A 21,212-nucleotide genomic window follows, 5' to 3' on the forward strand; every position below is an offset into this window, starting at 1 on the left:
GCTGTCACACATCTCCTCGACCACATTCTGCAGCAACATGTGCAACATTCCCTCCAAGGCCTTCGCATACAATAGACCACCAGCAACCCACGTTCCTTCGCCATGTTCGCAAACTCTTTCATTTCGCTCCTAGCACAAACGCAGTTCGACATGGCCAGCCTCGCGATCCATGGGATGTTTGTCTCTTTATCTCATTTCTTTCATAGTTTACTCACACATTTCCCACAGTTCCCTGCTACGTCGGCCCTGCCTCCCACCCACTCAACTTCAGCGCAGGCCCCAACTCAGTTCGATCATGTTTGTCTTCATTTTGAATCAACTCGCAATGCATCACTAAGTCCTATCTAGTTTGAAATAAGTTCTCCGCCCCCGCTCGAACAGAGTCACGCAGTTCCTGCGACAGGGCCTTTCCTTCCATAGGTCCAGATCCAGCCATGAGCCACAAGTTGTTGAAGTCGCAGCAGGCCGGAAAGTCGCTGTAACCCAGTCTTCTTAATTTTCGTCACATTTTTGCTGATGTGTATCCTACAGCGACTTGTTGCAGCCAAACTACCAGAATACAGAAAAGTCGACGATACACGGCATCCTTCTAGCCAACAGCCTGGGGTGCCCCAGGACATCGAATCATCTGACAATGATTCGCTCCCAGACGTGCGTTGGTGCAAGGCATTCCTTTGCTATTGTTCGTGCTGGTCTCATGGCAGACCGAGGATGCTTCCTCGATGGCGCTTGGAGCGTGTTGACATCCCCCGTCAGGAAGGCGCGACAATTAGTAGCCGTGCTGCGGCTCACGGTAGCAGTTAGCATAATGTAGATGTATTCGACTTGGTTGAATTCCCCGCCAACTGATGATTCAAACTTCTTTCTGCACATTTTTTTTCGTATTACAAAGTGACATGTAGCCACTATGACGGTGCATGATTCACACATCCCAGGGTGAGACAGTCTGGATGATGGTGTCTCATATATACACGGGTATACTAAGACTCACCTTGATTGGAAGCTGCCGCACCCAGTACCGCATCCGTGCCGCAACATGCTCAAAATTGTTCTCTAAATTCAGACTCTCAAATGCATTAGCGTGAAGTGGATAGTTAAGGAGTCGGACGAGAAACACTCCTAGTTCATTTATTTAATGCACGAGAACAGCGCAGGCCGAAAATAAGTGCAGTACTTATGATTTAGTATGGGTGCAACAGTGGTGCGTTTTGGTGCGGCAAGTTGCGGCAGTGATGCGGCAATTTACCTGAGCCCCCTGTGCGCCACAATGTTGAATCCCCGACTCCAATTGATGTTCCACTACCATGTCAATATTGATACATGGGTAGTACCTGCTGCCATGCATAGAGCCACAGTGTGTACACGTACTCTATCACAACGAGCGTCGAATTCTGTCTGAAATGGCCGGCCTGGGACCCTGGGTCACCAGGTGCGGATCCACCTCAACATGGATATCGTGCCAATTTCCAAAGCTGACTGGTGAAATGTTTTCTGAACGCTAAACCTGTATGCATACTGCCAATGACATTCAATCTGTGGTTCCACACAGAGCGTCTTACCGTTGTTTTGCGGACCAGTGGTTGCTCCAGGCGGAACCACATGTGATGTTTCGAATTTCTTGTCCGAAGTCAAAATTTCATTGTGACCACTGATCATGATCCTGGCAGCCCCTTCCGTATTGCTAGGTATAAGCTCGAGAGAGACATTAATGACCACGACACGCGATGCATTCATTTGGCCGAACTGTGGCAACTGTGCCCGGCCCCGATAGGCTCGATTGTTCCATGTTCTGCCTTTGTAACGCAAATGGGGCGAGATCAACGTCATCGATTCTAGGTGGGCAATCACATCCACACTTGCATTGGTTGTGGATGTTGGAGAATGACTTTGAGGTTGTGGATGTGGACGGTTATAGTGCGTCCACAGTAGCCCAACCTATATATATTGCATCACAAATTCCCCACATTTTCAGACAGTCGACCGCCTTACATTCTTTGCAACTCTACATACTTCCCCCCCTCGGTATCAACCATAAAGCCTTTCAAAAGTAAGTCGGCTGTTTTCAGGTTCTACTTATTGGCATCATAATAATCAAAACCCCTCAGGTCCCACGACGACCAGATGGCGTCGCTTAAGCACTCAAAATCCATGCCATTCAGAGTCAAATTTCAGGTTCCCTTCGCAAGGGAGCATGCACGAGCCTTGTGCCGATCCTCACAAAGCCGTGTACCGTGGAAAGACCCCCCTTAAAATGTCGGATATAGCCTATATCTGGTATTGAATTATATGACGACACAGGTGTTCAAACGTCCGAGTCCGAGTCTGTGGCGAGTATGATTGTATAATCGGCGAACTACCAGACTCACAGTACTGAACTCTAGGCCCTGTGGCCTTTCATGGCTCTGGAAAGCTGAAATGGGTGATTCGCTGTAAAAGGGAAGGTGAACAAGAGTATCCACGGCAATCAATAAATAAGCGGGGCATCGGGAATCTTGAATGGTCCACTACTTCTTGCTCAGTGCTTGCAGTTGGACGAACCCATAATAATCCCCTCTCCGCGCAAGAAGCTCATCATGGGTTCCAGATTCGCTGATTCTGCCGTCCTTGACAAAATGTCTGTAAAGTAGTGAGAAAGTGTTCCTGAGTGACTAGGCTCTCAATTTACTCACATGCGATCGGCGTTCTGAATAGTCGAAAGACGGTGGGCGATAGCAATTGTGGTGCGACCTTTGGCAGCTTTGTCAAGAGCTTCTTGCACGACCTTCTCTGAGTTTGAATCTAGGGCTGATGTAGCTTCGTCGAGCAGAAGAACCTTGGGGTTCCGAAGTAGTGCGCGAGCGATTGCAATACGTTCTGGATCACGAATTCAGCGCGCATTGAAAGGTATCTGTCAATGAATGATACACACGTTTCTGACCCCCAGATAGCTGGGATCCCTTGCCACCGACTTCGGTATTGAACCCACTGTTAGTAGCATGTCAGCAAGCCTCAGGTTCTCGTAGTATATTGAGGTCTCACTCTGGAAGTGATTGAATAAAAGCTAGTATATTGGCATCACGACATGCAGCCTCGATCTCTTCTTGTGTGACCTCAGACTCTGGTCTGGCGGCGCCGAGTAAGATATTGAAGCGGATAGTTCCTGCATACAAAGTCTGCAAGGCAAACAGTCAGTTCTTTCCACCAAGAGATTAAAATCACGAGCGTATTCACAGGCTCTTGCGACACAAGCGAAATCTGCTGTCGATATGCCTGGACGTTAAACTCATTTATAGGCTGCCCATCGAGCGAGATCAGTCCAGAAAGTGGATCGTAGAAACGTTCTAGTAACTGGATGCTAGATGGACTCTCAGCAGCCTGTTTGAATACGATACAATAACGAGACTTACACTGTGCTTTTACCGCAACCGCTAGAGCCGACTAAAGCAACATAAGTTCCAGGTTCGACGGTAAGCGAGAGGCCGCGAAGAACCCGTGACCCAGGACGGGTGGGATAACTGAAATGAATGTTCTCCAGCATTATGTGGCCCTTGATAGTTTCGCTCGGAACGCTTTTGCCTCTAGTTGACTCTGCATCAATCACAGGGGTTGAATCAAGGAGCTTGATAATTGCGTTGGCGGCCCCTTTGGCCGATGACATGTCAGGCGCATAGGCGAAGAAGTCACCGGCCTGCGTTGCGGCAAATATCGTACTCTGCCAGTATGTTATTCACTTCAATAACGTGCGGAGGTTTACGAAATGGCCGTACCATCAAGGCAGTGAAAAATGATTGCGTGGAAATCTCAAGCCGCGAAACGAGCGTCGCACCATACCAGAAAACTAGAGCAATTACCCAGATCGCCGCGGCCTGAGAGAACGCGTAAAGTGTGTTACTCCAAAGCGCTGTCCTAGTGGATTTTCTGACGGGTTCTTCCAAGCACCGTTTGTAAAGATCAAGGCACTGCTCTTCTCTGGTCAATGATGCAACAGTGCGAATTGCTGCAGCAGCTTCGCAGGCAACCTGAGCAGAGCTTTCATGGGCTAGTTTGCTCTTCTGATCTTTCATGACAATGACTTGCTAGAAGGCGTTTAACATGACGGGAGAATATTATGCAAGTCACGTACCAAACGTATAAAGCCAGCGGACAGCAGGATAGGGACACATGCTAAATAACGACGAAATTTGTGAGAGGAAGGCGTGAAATCGGAAAATGGGGCGCACCCAAGCCGACAAAAGCCAGCTTCCAAGCATATGCAAAGCCAATGGTCAAACCAGCAAGTAGAGTTACGATGGATTGGATGATTCTAATCAAAGTCAGTAATGAAACTACTTTGGGAGGACTCATGATGCTCACGTTCCCAGACTTATGCCAGCGAGACCATTGACCTTCTGGGGGTTTGTGCTCAAGCTTGACGTCAGAGCGCCAGTCTTACAGAGTCCAATGAGGCTTCTGCACGAGCCAGGTAGTTATAGGACTCACACTGTTCTTCTCGTTGTCAAAGTACTCAACTGATTCCATGAGTGAGAAAAATACTTTAGCGATTAAGCACTCACTGTCTTGTCGGAGGATGGCTTTGAAGCTCATCGAACGGAGCTTGGCAGTCAGGACAGCGGCAGAAGAAGAAAAGAAGTAGGTCTGGAAACCAATAGAAATGGCGTACAGAATGGCCATAACGAAAAACCTGGCTCGGAATAAGCGCCAGCATGATCTCCAGGAAAATATGTAAACTCAACCAGAGAGCATTCCAGTCGCCTTCATGGCGGCGCTCAGAATTTGTGGTCGCGGCGAAGCCAGAAATTGCGCGCCCTACCAGTGCATGCCAGGGTTAATGGCTTCCGTTTTGTTTGGCGACAGGACTTACCATAGATAATACCACAGGCAGGATAAGAGGCACCATGGCCTGCGGAAGCATGAGTGCAGCTAGTAATATGTGCTTCGCGAACTTACACATTGCAAAGAAAGCTCCAATCAAGTATCGGCGAAGCCCTTCACGGTGAAGACTAGCAATTCGCCTCATCAAATAGAATAGACCGTAGATTTCCTCTGGAGCCCGATCCCCTCCATTCTCCATTGATAGACTGGCGATGTCGCTTCCGATGGAGCAAATAGAGCTCTTCCGATCGAGGAGTTCGTCTAACCCAGGCGTTTCCAAGTCATCCTCGTGACTTAATAAATCATCATCTTCATGACCCTCACGAAGAGTTTGCGCTGTAACAAGACCAAAGTATGCGCCATTCTGGTCTGCCAGGAGTTCGGCATGAGTTCCTCGCTGCAGTACGAGTCCCTCGCCCATGACAAGTATGCAGTCGGCATCTTGAATCGTTGACAGGCGATGAGCAATGATGATGGTAGTTCGACCAGCAGCTGCCTTGTCCAGAGCATCTTGTACAATCCCTTCCGAACGAGTATCGAGGGCGCTCGTTGCTTCATCAAGGAGTAAGATCCGCGGATCCGACACAATAGCTCGCGCAATAGCGACGCGCTGTTTCTGCCCTCCCGATAACAGAAAACCTCGCTCACCAACCACAGTGTTATATCCTTGTGGCAAGTGGTTGATAAAACTATCTGCATTGGACTTGATGCAGGCTGCTTTGATGAGCCGAAACTTCTCCTCATCCGACGCGTCCTCGTATGGTGTACCAATGAGACCGTGTGCGACATTGCCCATGATAGTTGTCGCGAAAAGCACGGGCTCTTGTGAGACTAGACCAATCTGAGAGCGTAACCATTTGATATTGAGCTCCCTCAAGTCAGTTCCGTCAAGCATAACATGGCCACTGATCGGATCGTAGAAGCGTTCCGCGAGAGATACAATCGTAGATTTACCAGATCCAGACGCGCCGACGAGAGCAGTAGTTTTGCCAGCCGGGAAGGTGATGTCTATCCCTCTGAGAATTGGGACATCTGGGCGAGATGGATAGTTGAATTTGACGTCCTCGAACGTAATTTCGCCAATGACTTTTGCAGGCTTTAGTCCTCCTGGGTTTGCAGAGTCGATATCAGGGATGCGCTCAATTGTAGCGAAGAGTTTGGCAGCAGCGCCACGAGCACGTGTGATGGCTTAGAGCATGATGAGAATTCCGAATCAAAAGTGGAACCACGCTTACCTTGTAGGTGAGGCGCCAGTAGGGCAAGGGAGATTGATCCAATTAAGATGGACATCAAGACGTTCACAATCTGCCCGGCGTTAGCTGCCAACAAATGTTAAATGCAGTTTCACGGAACGGGAACGGGAACAGACCATGGCCCTCATTTATGAGGGTAGTTCCAAATGCGAACGCCAGTGCATATGCGCCAAAGATCACAAAGAAGACGCAGCCTGCCACTGCACCTTGCCAAATACTCGCTTTGGAGTCGGCGACGCAAGTTACATCGATGTCCTTATCGTATATTCCAGACAAAACTTTGAGTGTCCCGAAAGCCTGCGCGGTACGAATAGTGGATATGACCTCTTCTGCAAGACTGCCCGCATCTGCAACGTGCTTCAAGGACAACCTAGTATTAAACGGAGATCAGAACTTCAGGACGAGTTCAACAGCGGGTACACTCACCGCGCGTATTTGGACACAAACTTGGTCATGACGCCGTTTGAGATTGCGATGCACGGAATGATGCACGTCAATGCAAGAGCGAGACGCCATGACCGGGCATATGCAATTATAAAGCCAGTGAGGAATGAGCTACCAAAAACGACTGTAAGAGCGACTTTTTCGGATATCCCCAGTTGTACCAAGTCTATTTCAGCGCAACGTGACGTCATCCATTCAATCTGAAATGTGCAGTGCGACTTACGAGTATCGGTTTGGATGCGCGTCGCAACCTCTCCAGCTCCGACGTTATCAAAATATGCGATTTCCTGTCTAAGGATGGCCTGAAGATACCTCTCTCGTATTCTTTTCCCATTAACCTCTGAAGTATAAACCCAGGCGCACATGAATAAAAACGTGGTGCCAAATACCGCGACGCCTGGTACAAATTTAGATACCAGGTGTTATTTTCATCAAATCAAGAACTCACCAAGATATGTGAGGTAAGAAGCGTCCAGTCCAGCATCATGACGGAATTTGGATGCAGCAGCATTCAGTGCGACCTGCGCGTGCTCAATCGCGTTTGCATCGTTATACTGTAGCGATTGATAGTACTCGTTCTGTGCTAAACCAAATGTAATAAAATCTTGTATCAAGTTGCCGAATATAAAAGTCATGAGAGGCTAGGATAGACAGTCAGGAGATGTAGCCCGCAAACCCAAAAACTCACCTGCGAAGCACCAGCAGCAACAGCACAGATTATGCCAAAAAGGTTCAACATTATTTCAAAGCGAGTTGAATACCTGCGTCGGTGAACTACCACGGCCAGCCAGAAAATTGGATGATCTCACCGAAATAACGACAAGAATGATACAGGGACGGGTGCATCTTCTACCTTTGCGTTCTCGGCTTCGGTCACGATTCCCTTAGATGCTTTCTTTCGCCAACGGAGAAAGGATCGGATGCCCTTTGAATTCTGTTTCATTTCCAGAGTGACATGTTCCGGGGATGTGAGCTCCTGTGAAAAGGGAGGTTTCTTCTCGTCGGGATAGGCTGGAAGGCCCTCCGACGTATGTGGTGAAAGTGAGGTAGATTCTGCACCCATGTCTGAGCCTAGCCGCTTGGGCGGACAGCTGCAGGAAATCCATGCATTTATCTAAGACCACCGAGTTTGACCTCACGTGTGAAATAGTTGGTACAAGGTTCCTGCCACGAAGTTCGGCCCTGCACTTCTAGCTGTGAAAAGTTTAATAAGTCAATCAAAAGATTCATAACACATTTGATTTTCGAGATTATGCTTTAGAAAGGGCGAAGACACGGAGATAAGGGTACTGCACATATGGTATGGGAGTCACACGAACTGCTTCCGCAGGACCATCCTGGATTTAACCCCACGTCTCTGCGACGTATTTCTACCTGGACAAAATTTGGTGAGCGATGCGCAAATGGGGATGGGCGCAAATCGGCGGTTCATTGACAGAGAAGCGTCACGTGCACGCTTACTAAGTCCTCGCGCGCCAACGCGTCAAGTTCGCGATCCGCTTGAAATGAACAACTTGAACTTCTTCCACGTATCCAACGCGTATCTACCATGCATATGCAGTATGCTGCCAACGCGATGCTTATCGAATTCCTTAAAGCTATCCACACGTATGTTACAACAGTTGCGGCTCAAGCAAGATGAATCACGGCATCGAGTCTTTTTTTTTGACCCGCTGGAGCATATGCGTTCGGTCGGACCGTCCGCCCTGCTTGAACCTGTCGCTTGGATCAGTAGAATATTCGTCACCATTCGAGACCAGCACTACGATTCCCCGTGTGATTCGTGATAGGAGCCTTATCATGACAAGCTAATACCACATCCTTGGTACGCTTTACTATTCGAATTAATATTTCACTTGAAGGTTCTAGGGGCGCCCGCCTCTTACCACCACCACCTTGGCTATGTCACCAGGCATAAAGTTTATCCTACGTGCAGAAGTGAATCCAGCTTGTCTTGGCCTCTACCACATAAACATTTAGGTTCTTCATGCTTCGAAGCTTACTTGTATATAACCTAGCTGGCAATCACTGGGTAACATTTTGCCATATAACTGTGTGAAAATCTCACAGACGAATGCAGATGAATTCCAACACGTGTCACCGACGCGCGTCGGTCATTATGACGGCAAAGATCATATCTGCAAAATTAAATACGAATATTTTAGCTTTTGCCGCCAATGCGCTCTCAGAATTTCCAAGCAGCGCTGTTGGCTTGACTGCGGCCCATGGATAGCAAGTTCACATTATGGAGGCTGGTAAACGTGGCAGCCATTCATATGATTCTGAAGATCCGCTCATTGTGCTAGGAAGTGACATCCCACTCCGCCTGTCATCCTCACCTATCTCGCTCGCATTTACTTAACAAGTGCGCCAGGTCATGTGTGAACCATCTCCATCGTGCTGATACAGGGAAGTACAGCAAGTACTTGGTGTCAAGATCGTCTCTCTCTCTGTTCTCTACTTCTGTTACTGTTACATTTATTTTCCCGACGAAGCGATGTGATTGGATATACATACTGTACGGCCTTCGAACATTCTTGCATGTATGAAAGTTCTGTCGTCCGCACTATCAACGCATCAAAGAGGTTCAGCAAGATGAAGTAATGCATATCAATCGTGAAGCACGATGTCCATGGTTGGTAATAAAACATACATTATTTTTTCTTCCTGTACATGGGGATATCAAAAAGCTGCGGAACCGTGACCTCTCAAAGGTCATCATTGTCGCTTGTTTGGCCAAGGTCAATTTCCACCTCTGACTCCGTGTAAAAGCTGGGGAAGATGGATACAACGTCTTCCAGGTACCAGAAGCAATCGCGAGGATGCTTGCTGACGTGTGGGGTATCTTGATCTGTAGCAGTGACAGAACTCTCTACATCTTCGCAGCGAGCCATTTGGACCCATGTGCCGCACAAGCCAAGGCCGACATGGAAGCAATCTACGGACGTTGGCTCGATGAGTATGGTCAGGTCGTCACGGCAGGGGTTATAGGCATCAGAAGGGGAGTGGGTATCAGACACATCAATGTCATCTGCGAATGGGTCCTTGATGACGGCTCCACGACTGGAAGACGTGATGACAGGTCTCACGATATCAAGAAGTTCGTCTGTTGGGGTGCGAACCCAAGGTTCCATCACGATGCGAGCGAATCGACTTCCTAGCGCCTGTTCAACCGCTGTGGAGGGAGCGTCTGGGATTGAGCTGATAGCCTCTGGCAGTATTATTTCTTTGACTTTGCGTGTGGAGAACTCGACAACACCTGTGGTGTGTGTCAAAGGTAATTGAGTTGGGCCGAGGAAGGTAAACAGTGAGTCAACTTTGACATCAGTCCACGAGGCCGTGGTGTTCTGCCCTGCGGTAATAGCTGCAGCCCAAGGGTCATCCACTGGAGGAGGGGAAACATTCACGCCATCATCAGCGCCGAAGGTGTCATCCAAAACTTCCTTCGCCACCAACGAGTCAAGGACAACGTCTGAGGATACGATTTCAGCGTTATCAGCTTTAAGTGCCTCCTCAAATGCACCAACCGCCGACGAAGCGGGTGTATCAGTAGTACATTCATCTTCGGAGTCAAGAGTGGCGGAGATGTACATGCTGAGGCTTCCTTTATATCCCCAGCACTCTTTGCACGCAGCGTCGAACATGCCAGGCAAAACTCGCGCAACCCTGGCCGTCGATGGAAGCTCCTTGATAGCGAGCTCCGCGACGGCCACCGCGCGGTTTAAGTTCTCGGTATGAGTCTCGAAACCAGCGAAAACCCCGTTCCGCTGCATGAACCGAAGGAAAAAGTGCAGTACTGTGGGTGCAGTGAAAAGGTTGCGTTCCGACCTGCGTAACTCATGAATGCCAGATGACAATTAAAGGAGTAGATAAACTTGCCAGATTAAACCTCTATCACGCATGTATGAAGACATGAAGACCTTGATAGACTTCTCCATGTCTTCAAGAAAAGTTTCAAGTAAACAAGCCATGATGTCTGCTTCCCCTTCATTTGGCTCTAGCTGTTTGCCTGGATGGGCGATCTGTTCCAAAGGATCTTGAATAATATTGAGATTTATTTGTTTTGCTTTGGGGGCATCATCGTTATCCGAGGCACCGCCACCTTCATAAGACATGTCTGTGGCGCCCTTAGACTTCTTGACTTTGCGATAGATCGGCAGGCTAGACAGAAGGCCAATGTACAGACGAAACTGCAGAAATCAATCAGAACACTCAAACAACGCTGGAAGTTATGTACATGATCCCATAATGTTCTGACTCCGAGAGCTATCGGGGGCCAAGTACGACCAACCCGGAAGTCATCCGTAGCTTGGTGTACCCGATCGATGAGGCTTTTCCCCCTGGATGACCGACAATAAGTTATCTCACATGTGAGCAGGAAGAAAGGAAACAAGTACAGTTCTATCGGCTCGCTCATGGTACGCGAGTTTTCACCCTCTTCCCATTCCTCCCACCACGGCACAATTCTTCCTGTGGCGTCCGCGCTCTGTCCTGCATTTCTGCGCCGTTTTCTATCTTTATTTCTCTGAATGACCTCTTCATCGGAGAGAACCTTCACGGTAGGCAAGCCACCAAGAGCATCAACTTCGATTTCTTCTCCAGTCTCTGTTGTAAGGCGTTTGTAGCCGTATGGCGTAAAATCTTCGAAAGGAATGATGTTGACACCATGTGGCGCTGCCGGAAATGGAGGAAAAGTTGGAGGCAAGCCTTTAGGCTGACCTAGCGCTTTGTCGAAAGACACGGATTGTTTCTTGGACTCTGGTATGTTCGCCATGTCTTGGTTCAAGAACAAAGGCCTTTGTTGCATTTGGTATTTACATGGATTTTTGATTTATACTGTTCCGCGGACTCAAGAGTGCTAACAATGCTGTTTCAAACTCAGCGAATGTTGTAGAACATATTACATAATAATAGATGGAAGGTTTGAAGGCCGGTCAATATTAATATTGCTGCCAAGTACCTGCTTATCAGTGCCATGTACCGAGGGTGGGTATTTTTACTGGCGGCTACTAACATGCTCATAGTTAGAGCGCTGGTGTCACTCTGCGCTCCCGTTTCCGCCTATCTAGACGCGAAGTCCAAGACTGAAGTTGCGGGGTAGTCAGCAGTGAGTAACTACATGTCCTGATGCATCCTTAGGCCCTGGATAGACTAGTTCATCTACAGGAGTAACAGGATATCACAGGGCTTCCGAGTAGTCAACAACGAGCGTCCAAATCCGCTGGCAGTATGACCCTTCGACTATCTTTGGCGAAAAATGATCCACTCCAGACCACTTTCTTTTGCCCAGAGCGTGCCATACACTATACCACTGACACAGTCCCACGTAATGAACCCTCCTGTGGAAGGAAAGCTACCACGACGGTTAAGAAGAACATTGTTGGAGAATCTCATCACGTAGGCATCATTGAGTGGCCAGTCAATCCTGGCGACCGGCCCGCAGTGGTGATGGGGTCTAAGACAATTGAAATGATAAAGACGGGACTACTTACATCGTAAGAAGCTTACTTAGGGAAAACTAATGCCCATCGCTGATATAATCCTGAGCAGTCCGGAGAAGTTTCAGGCGAGTGACGGCAAGTGGTACGAGTGGCAAATTCATGATTATCGAGCGAAAGTGAGTGTCTATGTTGTGGTACATCATGTGAGCATCAGTCGATTACTGATCAATTTCATATGGATAGCTCGTGCCATTAAAGGGTGCTCACTCACAGGCATGCATAGCCACGTTTGTCCCCCCACTTAAGCAGACTCTGTTCAAACGGGAGCCTGCTGCGCTTCAAATCCTACTGGAGGCTGCACACATCCTGGATGATATCATTGTCACCTTTATCTACTTCGAGACTCAGTGGCGAGAAAAAGAGCGAGCAAGATCTCGATCGTGGGACACTGGTTATGCTGCTGGTCCGACTTTCTAACGGACCTTGGACTGGTCAGATATTGTATATTCCTTCTTGGCACCTGGTTGTGCGTGACTATTAACCTCCTGAGTATGATACAGCTTTACTTGACAACAGGTTACGTCAATCTTGCTATGAAACCTTTGATTTGATCTATTGTCGGACGGTCTGTAGGAGAAACCGACAAGCAACGCTGGATGAATTTCAAGTGTCCCTCATGCATTTCCGCCCCGCAACGAACTGGATCTACGCCTTTGTGTCGCGCAGCAACAACACGTAGAACATCGTCCAGCCACCAGTATGGTGTCTTTCCGGAAAGCACCTAAAAGGCATTCAGCCGAACTGGTGAAGGAAGAGTAATGCATCAACTCAGCATACATGCAACATGATGCATCCGAAAGAATAGATATCGCTGTCACGGCTTGACACATTACCGAACTCCTGATCATCGTCGTTGATCAGTTCCGGAGCTGTCCAGCGCAAAGCACCACAATTATATGACTGAAAGAGTTCGCCACACGTAGATACGACTGAAGACAGTCCATAGTCCGCGAGAAGGGCAGTGTGGGAATCATCAATGAGAACATTATTCTACTTCTGCAGTCAGCGGGGTAACGGCTGAGAAAATGTGAATGGACTGACGCTGCTGAGATTGCCGTGAATTATGTCATTGGAATGAACTGTTCAAGATGAAACCGATGAGGTATATTTGATTGGTGGGATATTTTCGTACTTACGAAAGTGGAGCCCAGCTGCGACATGGGATAACTGAATGCAGGTTGAGAAATAAGAAAAGCCCTATTTTACAAGCTTGGGAGAAACGCACAAGGCGAAATTTTGTAGCGCTTGGGAGAGTTTGATTCCTGGCGCTCAGGTAGCTGGTCAAGGATCCGTTCTTCATCCAAGGCGATACCAAACAGGGAAGGCTAGAACCAAACCCAGTTGTAGTACCGTAAATAGGCAATAGATTGTCGTGGCAGAGAGACATCCAGCGTTGCACTTCCGCCAGAATGATCTGTCTCAGTATTAGCGTTGAGATATTTTTTTTTCGGTATTGCTGACTTTTCGGGCCTCCTCAATGCTCCCTTCATCATCATCTCGTACCTTGATAGACTTGACAGCAACCTGTGCAACTATCAGCACTACAAAGAATGTGAATAGAAATTTGGCTGACTATCTTCTCCTTTTTGAAAGCCTTGTTCCGCAAGGTACACTGAAAAGTATCACCAAGGCCCCCTAGAGGCAAGGCAAAGTTTGGCACCATCTTCAGGGAATCTTCCGCAAAGACAGCGCTAGGTTTTGAAAGGATACTGTAAGTCGTGCGTGGGACACACTGACAAAAAAACCCACGATGTATCAACCTGTTTCAAACAATTCATTCGCGCTTTGCATTGTGGAGTATACAATGCAATCCTTACCGACGGCACGCTGTTACGGCGGAAAATAATATCGAAACTAAACCTGCGCGTAGGGCTTGCTCCTTTGTCGTGGACACCAGATATTAGGCTGGACGCTGTGTGTTGATTCATATCAATAATGGAACTTGTCGCGGAAGCGTGTGTCAAATGACCTGTCTTGGCCGTGGACTGAGTGACCAATAGTGAGCATTTCCGTAGGAGTTTGGACAGAGAGGATACATACTTTGTGCTTGGAGGATGTCATAGGTTCTCCATTCGAGCATTCGGTTGGTCGATTCACTACCGACACTTTTTGATCTCAAAAAATGTGTTAGCCGACTGTGGAGGACATACTTCGATCAATACCTTCCGACTCTAATTCTGTTTTGAGAAACTTCAGAATGTCGCGTGTGGACGGTCGAGCGCCAGGCAGTGAGAAACATCGTTTGATTAGTCGCCAATGTGCATCTAAGATAGGACCGCAGGCAGGCCTCTGTGGTGTATACCCATCTGCCATTTTAATGACGATAGAGGTACTACTCTTTATATTAGCCCAGGGCTCATTTCCCGAAAGTACCTATGATAACAAAAAGTTTAAATTTCAAGTAATTACACACACATTGAAGACATACTTTAAGCGTGAGACAGCCAAATGAGTAGATATCACTTCGAGGATCCGGCCGGGTGGATTCTTTTAGAAGCTCGGGAGCGCTGTAGCGAATAACTCCTGCTTGGGCACAAGAACGTTGAAGATATGGGGAGCCCGTGATATCCCCGAGCATTGTCGACAAGCCGAAGTCTGTGAGGATAGCCCTTTTGTCGTCGTTCAGGAGCACGTTGTTCTGTGAGTGAGGCGATTAGGTACTGATAAATCTCTTCAAGATGGTTCGTCTTACAGGAGTTAAGTCACCGTGAACCACCGGGACACCATGCACTGTGTCGAATATGTATACGCATGAGCAAGACTCAAACACCTGAGCGACAGAATACACACGATAATCGAGGCCAAGTGTAACATCTTCAAGCTGAGTATCAAAATAAATCAATAAAACTGGGTGTCTTATCATGCAGAAAAGCTCACTAAACGGAGGCGAACAGACAGAGTGATGTCTTCGTGTTTCTGAAGATAAGCTGCGAGCGAACCATTTTCGAACCAAGGCGAGACCATAGATATGGAAGAGCTAAACCCTCTAGCTATGCCTAGTAATGGCAAGATATTTGGATGGCTAAGTCTCTTCCATGTTCCAAGTTCACGTCGCAGTGCCTTTATATCCAGTAAGTAAATTAGTCGTCATTTATTGCGACGCCGCAAACTACCTTTTCAAGTGCACCGACCTCTCCATGAACCCTTATCGCTTTGACTGCAACCTGGAAATATTTGAGATGGATACTGGTCATCAAAGCAAACAATCGTACCACCTCCTGCGCTGCACCAGTTTGTAGCATGCAGCGCCAGATGTCACCAAACCCTCCTGCAACCGTATAAAAAGTATCGGTGCGTGTGATACGTTCTGTGAGGTCGACAAGGTCGCTGGTCGACCGCTTGGACGGGTACATGACTAGGGTGTAGGATTTGATGAGTGTGAGGGTCGAAAGGTCCGGCGTCAAGATACAGGCCAAACCTAGTTTTATAATTCGCGTAAGGCAGTTTAAATAGATGCTACACACCTCGTGTCCACTGGATTACGAATATTGAAGCGCGAGCATGTTACATACCTATACCAGATACCTGGTGCTGTGGTTTCTTAACGTATATGGTTTCACAGGCCTGTCCTGCTAGCCGTCCGTTTTGGCACGCCCCATTTTTATTTCGGACGTGGACCTGTTATTCCCCACTAACGCGGAGAGGAAAAAACGGAGAGGAAAAGTCCAGCCCCACCAGAGGAGGAAAGTTCATAGGTTTGGTAGAGAATAACATCAATCACTTGAGTTTAGCAGAGCTGCGTAAATGCCCTTGATATGACTCGGAGGATCACTCATTTCATTCATTGCCGGAAAATGAAGCTGAACTCGAATGGCTTGCGGCCGAGTTGAATTTTCAGAGATGTGCTCTATGCTCCACGATGCCAATGACAAAATCGACAAGGTGTCGTGTTTCGATGCAGTGGGGGCGGTGTGGGGCCCCACGCTGAACATAGCTATCATGTCATCAAAATTCTCATGATCATATCTGTGCCTCTTCGACTCAACCCTAACTTGGGGCTACTAATCGATGGCGACTTTTCTCCACTTCCTCGCTAGCTCGCGACCGAATGATTTACCAACCAACCACCTGTGGGTATAGGCTGGCTATCTAAGTCGTACAAGTCTCCAGCTGGTCAGCCTCCATGCACGAGGACACTAATGGTCAGCCAACCTGCTACTCGCCTCCTCAGTACTTTCTGCTCAGGTCGAAATAACATTTCTACCATGCCAGCTGCCGTGAAACGCACACTCACAGCCGCTCTCATCCGCCTTTCTTCCATATTATCTGCCAGAATGCCTTCGGACGCTTGCTACCCACCCGACGATCTCAGCAACACCAACCACCCTCCGATCACCCACAACCAGCTTTGTATCTCGCTGCCGAAACCGACTCTCGCAACAACGGAGGCAATATCCTTGCACCAGATGCGCCGCCAACGCAAGCAGGAGCAAGCTATGAACTCGAGCCACCGACCTGGCAAGACTGCGATGCGATACCTCACAAAGATCAGATCATTCTGCGCCATTACATTCACGAAGCCTGGATCCCTTTGTGCCCCACCATCTCATATCTTTCTGTCTGATGCTTTGGAGACCATCCACACTCTCAGTTCGTTGGTAGCGACAGACGCCGACGATACTTTTGTCACCGCAGATGAGCTGTTCGTATCGATTTGTTTTGTGTTGTCATCCCATGCTTACATATATTGTCGTAGCATCCACGTCTCCAATCTCCCACTCTTAGCAAGCGAGGCTTTCAGAGAAGAACTGTACGTTCGTGGTTACCTCGAACGACCCAATCAGGACAATCGTCTGCTCTGCCAACCATGGTGTATTGTCCGGCCACGGCTACTCCAGGTATTCCACAACCGCCGGCCGAAACAGGTTGCAGCTGTCCCCGTTTCCTCTAGAAGCCCTCAACACCCGTCTCCACAGGCTATTGGCAGGCGTGGAGGACTCACAGTTGCGGAGGCGCTCAAGGTTGGCATACACCTTCTAGTGAGCCATGCGAACTGTGCTCACTTCATAGATGTAGTCTGCCAATATTGAGGGGGACCCTTGTACATCAACTCCGACGAGACCATCTCCTAGTAACCAGTCGATCTGCTGGTCTTGCAAGTCGCCACAAACGGCCCCCGATTCATCTACATCTCCTTTTGTCCAAGAAAGCCCTTTGTCGACTACCCAGTCTTGCGACTTCTGTGAATCCTCTTACGTTTCGTCGCATACCACACCTCCCTCGTCACCGGAGCTTGTGGTCCTCAATTGCAAGGAGAAGAGTGTTCTGGGTACGATATCTGAAACAGCTCTGCGGTCCTTGGCGCCTCGCGTTGCGTTGATGAAGGCGAAGCGTTCATGTATGGATGTGGATGCGAGGAGTTTTCAAAGACTGTGGTATGGGGAAGTCTGCCATCACTATCTTGTTTGATTTTTGTGGATCACAGCTTGAATGATGATTTTTGTTCGTTCTTGACGTTGCTTGAGGATGCCACGTAAGTTACTCGGCGGTTGTTTGGCAACAGCTCTTTGAAAGGGTTACTTAAGGTTACTTAGCGTTGTTGAGGTGAGAGTCACTCTTAGCACTGCATCGCTTTCCCAGAGTTCGGCGCTCATGTTAACACAGCTTACTCGATGTGCCTCACACAGAAGGTCCGCGGCTGGCAGGAAACCCATCGCAGCGCTTGGGTGCCTCCGAGGTGTTCTCCCGAGTCCCAGATATTATTCAAGAGAGTACCCCGTTCACGTCGACCCCTACCTCCACTCGATTGCCACTAGCGCTGGCGTTTGCGGCGCGGCGATCCACACCCTGGATCAGTATATGTTTCGCCTCATCTTTCAAGCGTCCACTCAGAGCTACTCTCGGCTGGCCGGCGTAGAGATGACGCCGGAATGTAGAATGTCAGACCCAAGGATTCAGTGTCGTGCGTGTGTCAATCAAAACCACGTTATATTTATCCATCTACTGTCCAGCGAACACCCAAGTACGGCAATACCTTGGGTTATTAATACGTGTTTCATCTACCTCTTTCACTTCTACGAAATGCACCAGACATTCGTAGGACACGACTCAGCCCTCATTCTTGCTTCCGTGTTTCAAATATTGAAAGTTGAGTTGTGGGGGTGCAAGGAACCCTTGGAAGTGAAGAACTCCGAAGGTGGCGTAGTGTCAATGACCACGAACAGCCTCGAGGCAGGGTCCATGTCATGGTTAACGGTGTTTCACTGATGGCTATGTAATGATCGATTCTCACCAGGTCAGCGTTATATAGGACGCAATCTCTCTTCACCTCGAGTCTGAAAATCCCTGATTCCCTATTTCAATATATCCCTTGACCACCCCTGTATCCCTACTTACGTTCTTCTTCATTTTTTTTGAGTATGCAATCGTCACACTTTTTTCGCTTCTTTGCATGCATTGCTTCTTTTCTCTCTGTGGCGCGGGCTTTCAGTGTGACTGTCGGGACTCCCACTCAATGTGATGGTCTCACCGTTTCATGGACTGGTAAGCGCATATCTAATATGTTGTATATGCTCCCGCTGAACTTTATCGGGATTGTCAGGTGGGCAAGCACCATTTGAGATACTCTTGACTCCTGTTCGTCGGCGTTATCGTCTCAAACACTATCGCGCGCTAATATTTGTGCCTTCCAGTCTTTGTCAACGCTCCAGAATATATCTGTACCAGCATCAGCCTTCAGCAATGGCAAAGGCTCGTATTCAATATCGCCATTGACGTTGGCGGCGGGAACACTATTTCTACTCACTATGTCTGACGCCACCGGATTTGGTTCGGGCGGGACGACAAACCAACTAACTGTTGGGAATCCTGTTGCAAATAACAACTGCGACACTGAAGTTTTATCACCTCCTTACACGTTTAATTTGTCGCCACTCCAAATCCTGCAATGCAGGTAAGCTTAGTTCGCCTACTTTTTCGTGGCACGGACTTACCAATACTGCAGTCAATTTACCATTTCCTATACTGGTGCAATTCTACCCGCTACTATTGTGGTCAGATCATTGCTGGTTCTATCAAAATAATTTACTTACCTTGCCACAGCAACTTATTCCTGGTGGACAATCAGTCGTATTCAATTCAGTGAATAGCAACACTTTTACCTCGGTTGCGGATGTTAACGTAGGGACGAACCTCATATTTTTTATGACCGACTCTGCGGGTAGACAAGGTGGTGTCTCTGGGTTCGAGCAGGTCTTATCGTCGAGCAATACCTCGTGCCTCAACGCCAATTCGCCGTCATCCACTTCAAGCATGTCGGCCACGGCCACGGCCACGACTTCGACTTCGACTTCGGCTTCATCGACATCTAATCCAAGTAGCTCAACAAGCAGCAATGTCGCTGTTATCGCAGGCGCGGCAGTCGGCGGTGCGGCGGCCCTTGCTGCATTAGTCCTACTCGGCATGTTCTTGTCGCGGCGTAAACGAAGAGCGTCTCGCTCTCCGAGTCCGGATATCATATCTTCTCCAAAAAGCCGTCCACACCAACTGCAGCGTACGGATCCCGATTATGAAGTCAACCCTCATGGTGACATTGCACCACAATTCCCATTCCCATACAAGACAAACCCCATCAACTACCATACCCAACCCATTCAACGCAGCCTGAGAACCCAATCAGACATGACAAGTTCGTCCGCCGGAACATTCGCAGTTAGCGCCCCTCCCACACCATTTAGTCACACACAACACTCGCGCCAGAGCTCTAACACGGACTTTCCTATCTACGGAGACACTCGAAGTTCAACTACCATGTCATCCGCTTACAACCGTATAGCTGCAATGACTCAACCGACATCACAAACCTACCCACTACCATACCCTATCAGCTACCTGTCTCCACCCATCCAACCTGGAAGCCAATCACCCCCTCCTAATGCGTCCACTGGTAACTTCACAACCAGCGACCATCCCACGTTGTTCAATCAGTCACTGCATTCACGCCAGAGCTCAAATACAGATTTTGCTGTGTACGGAGACGCTCGAAGTCCGGCTATGTCATCCGTTGACAGACGAATGGCTGCCGTCGCTGAAACGACATTATTACCATCACCATGGCAGACAGATCCTATTAGCTACTCCGGTCCGCCCATTCAACCCGGACCCCAATCACCTCCTCCTAATGCGTCTGCCGGCAATTTCGCGGCTAGGGACGTTCCCGCACCCTTCAATCAAACACAGCCCTCCGAGTCACACAAGAGCTTTAGCACAGACTTTGGAGACGCTCGAAGTTCAGATATGTCATCTGTTGACAAGGATATGTCTGCAGGGGCTCGACCAGCATCACCGTTACCACGAAAGACCGACCTTATCTACCTTGCTCCGCCCATTCAACACGGATCCCAATCAATCTCTGCCCAAGCGCCTGCCGGCCATGTCACAGTTAACGACCCTTCCACACTCTTCAATCAGACACAAAAATCACGCCAGAGCCCTAACACAGACAGCTTAGCTGTGTACGGAGCATCTGGAAGTCAATCTATGGCAGCTACAACGGCGGTCGGTCAAACAGACTATCAAACTCCTGCTCGAATCCTTGTGCATACCGATGCTGAGGATGTTGTGCCAGACAACAATGGCGTAGTCGAACTTCCGCCGCAGTATTCGGACTATCGGGGAGTCCGTGCCTCGTAATCTGAGTCTGCGTCACGACCTATGTCCCCTTCGGACAAGGACATGCCGACAGCGCGTTCGTTTACGAATAATTTTCTTTCATCGGGAGGATACCTTGTCCTCAATAATGAAGTGCAAGACATCGTGCTGCTATTTAAATCGGGACGAGTGAGCCTCTGTATGAGATGTTTCTTACGAGCGTCTCATGATAATGAAGTCACAAACATGTACTAGCGGAGCACTAGGAAATACTTTATACGATTACAGAGATCTGACTGTAAGAAAATGGCTAACAGCAAGAAATCAATGTACGACAACAAGGCAGTGTAACATGTTGCAAAAATCTGGCAGCTTCAGGCTGGTCATTAAGATGTTACAGGGGCTTCAAGGAGATGGTCCTGAAATCACAGGTCAGGTTGTGAGTCTGGTAAACCATTGTGAACACACACCTTTGCAAGTTTCTCGCCTTCTGATAAAATAGCGAGGCAAGACTGCAGATCCTTCACACACCACTGCCTTTCGAGCCAGGAGAGGAGATGACGATCCCAGAAAG

At 48.5% G+C, this 21,212-nt stretch overlaps 5 protein-coding genes across 5 annotated transcripts; 2 read left to right on the forward strand and 3 right to left on the reverse strand.

The window, feature by feature from the left end:
- Window positions 1-2,504: 2,504 nt before the first annotated feature.
- Window positions 2,505-7,491, reverse strand: DEU56DRAFT_742763 (ste6-like protein; the record flags this gene model as incomplete). Its single annotated transcript, XM_041348959.1, has 22 exons — window positions 2,505-2,616; window positions 2,670-2,853; window positions 2,909-2,964; window positions 3,019-3,152; window positions 3,211-3,334; window positions 3,387-3,691; window positions 3,747-4,055; window positions 4,103-4,143; window positions 4,200-4,282; window positions 4,333-4,406; window positions 4,459-4,487; window positions 4,533-4,660; window positions 4,713-4,785; window positions 4,841-4,879; window positions 4,927-6,039; window positions 6,087-6,170; window positions 6,221-6,474; window positions 6,531-6,714; window positions 6,772-6,945; window positions 6,997-7,189; window positions 7,237-7,309; window positions 7,358-7,491. The coding sequence occupies 22 exons, from the start codon at window positions 7,489-7,491 to the stop codon at window positions 2,505-2,507; spliced, it is 3,900 nt and encodes a 1,299-aa protein (XP_041205127.1).
- A 1,399-nt stretch (window positions 7,492-8,890) lies between these two features.
- Window positions 8,891-11,392, reverse strand: DEU56DRAFT_821869 (uncharacterized protein). The gene is made up of 6 exons (XM_041354125.1): window positions 10,946-11,392; window positions 10,786-10,888; window positions 10,428-10,738; window positions 9,202-10,376; window positions 9,066-9,114; window positions 8,891-9,011 (listed from the first exon to the last, which is right to left on the reverse strand). The coding sequence occupies exons 1-4, from the start codon at window positions 11,353-11,355 to the stop codon at window positions 9,257-9,259; spliced, it is 1,944 nt and encodes a 647-aa protein (XP_041205128.1). The 5' UTR covers window positions 11,356-11,392; the 3' UTR covers window positions 8,891-9,011; window positions 9,066-9,114; window positions 9,202-9,256.
- A 111-nt stretch (window positions 11,393-11,503) lies between these two features.
- Window positions 11,504-12,466, forward strand: DEU56DRAFT_903366 (uncharacterized protein; the record flags this gene model as incomplete). The annotated part of the gene is made up of 3 exons (XM_041356634.1): window positions 11,504-12,043; window positions 12,099-12,165; window positions 12,233-12,466. The coding sequence occupies exons 1-3, from the start codon at window positions 11,778-11,780 to the stop codon at window positions 12,464-12,466; spliced, it is 567 nt and encodes a 188-aa protein (XP_041205129.1). The 5' UTR covers window positions 11,504-11,777.
- On the reverse strand, window positions 12,233-15,054 carry DEU56DRAFT_536897 (kinase-like domain-containing protein). The gene is made up of 16 exons (XM_041346693.1): window positions 14,927-15,054; window positions 14,840-14,870; window positions 14,742-14,779; window positions 14,478-14,687; window positions 14,212-14,422; window positions 14,090-14,163; window positions 14,019-14,034; window positions 13,867-13,961; window positions 13,799-13,809; window positions 13,623-13,740; window positions 13,511-13,573; window positions 13,275-13,463; window positions 13,186-13,216; window positions 13,091-13,128; window positions 12,827-13,039; window positions 12,233-12,770 (listed from the first exon to the last, which is right to left on the reverse strand). Exons 1-16 carry the CDS (start codon window positions 15,011-15,013, stop codon window positions 12,567-12,569), a joined length of 1,629 nt encoding a protein of 542 aa, XP_041205130.1. The 5' UTR covers window positions 15,014-15,054; the 3' UTR covers window positions 12,233-12,566.
- Window positions 15,055-15,981: 927 nt separating this feature from the next.
- Window positions 15,982-20,680, forward strand: DEU56DRAFT_903368 (uncharacterized protein; the record flags this gene model as incomplete). The annotated part of the gene is made up of 12 exons (XM_041356635.1): window positions 15,982-16,691; window positions 16,746-17,028; window positions 17,066-17,424; window positions 17,475-17,522; window positions 17,654-17,844; window positions 17,926-17,951; window positions 18,080-18,225; window positions 18,480-18,532; window positions 18,591-18,625; window positions 18,682-18,941; window positions 18,993-19,041; window positions 19,091-20,680. The coding sequence occupies exons 1-12, from the start codon at window positions 16,189-16,191 to the stop codon at window positions 20,678-20,680; spliced, it is 3,543 nt and encodes a 1,180-aa protein (XP_041205131.1). The 5' UTR covers window positions 15,982-16,188.
- Between the last annotated feature and the right edge of the window lie 532 nt (window positions 20,681-21,212).

This window comes from Suillus clintonianus (genome assembly GCF_016758775.1).
Source record: "Suillus clintonianus strain FC179 chromosome Unknown DEU56scaffold_76, whole genome shotgun sequence".
Classification (NCBI taxonomy): domain Eukaryota; kingdom Fungi; phylum Basidiomycota; class Agaricomycetes; order Boletales; family Suillaceae; genus Suillus; species Suillus clintonianus.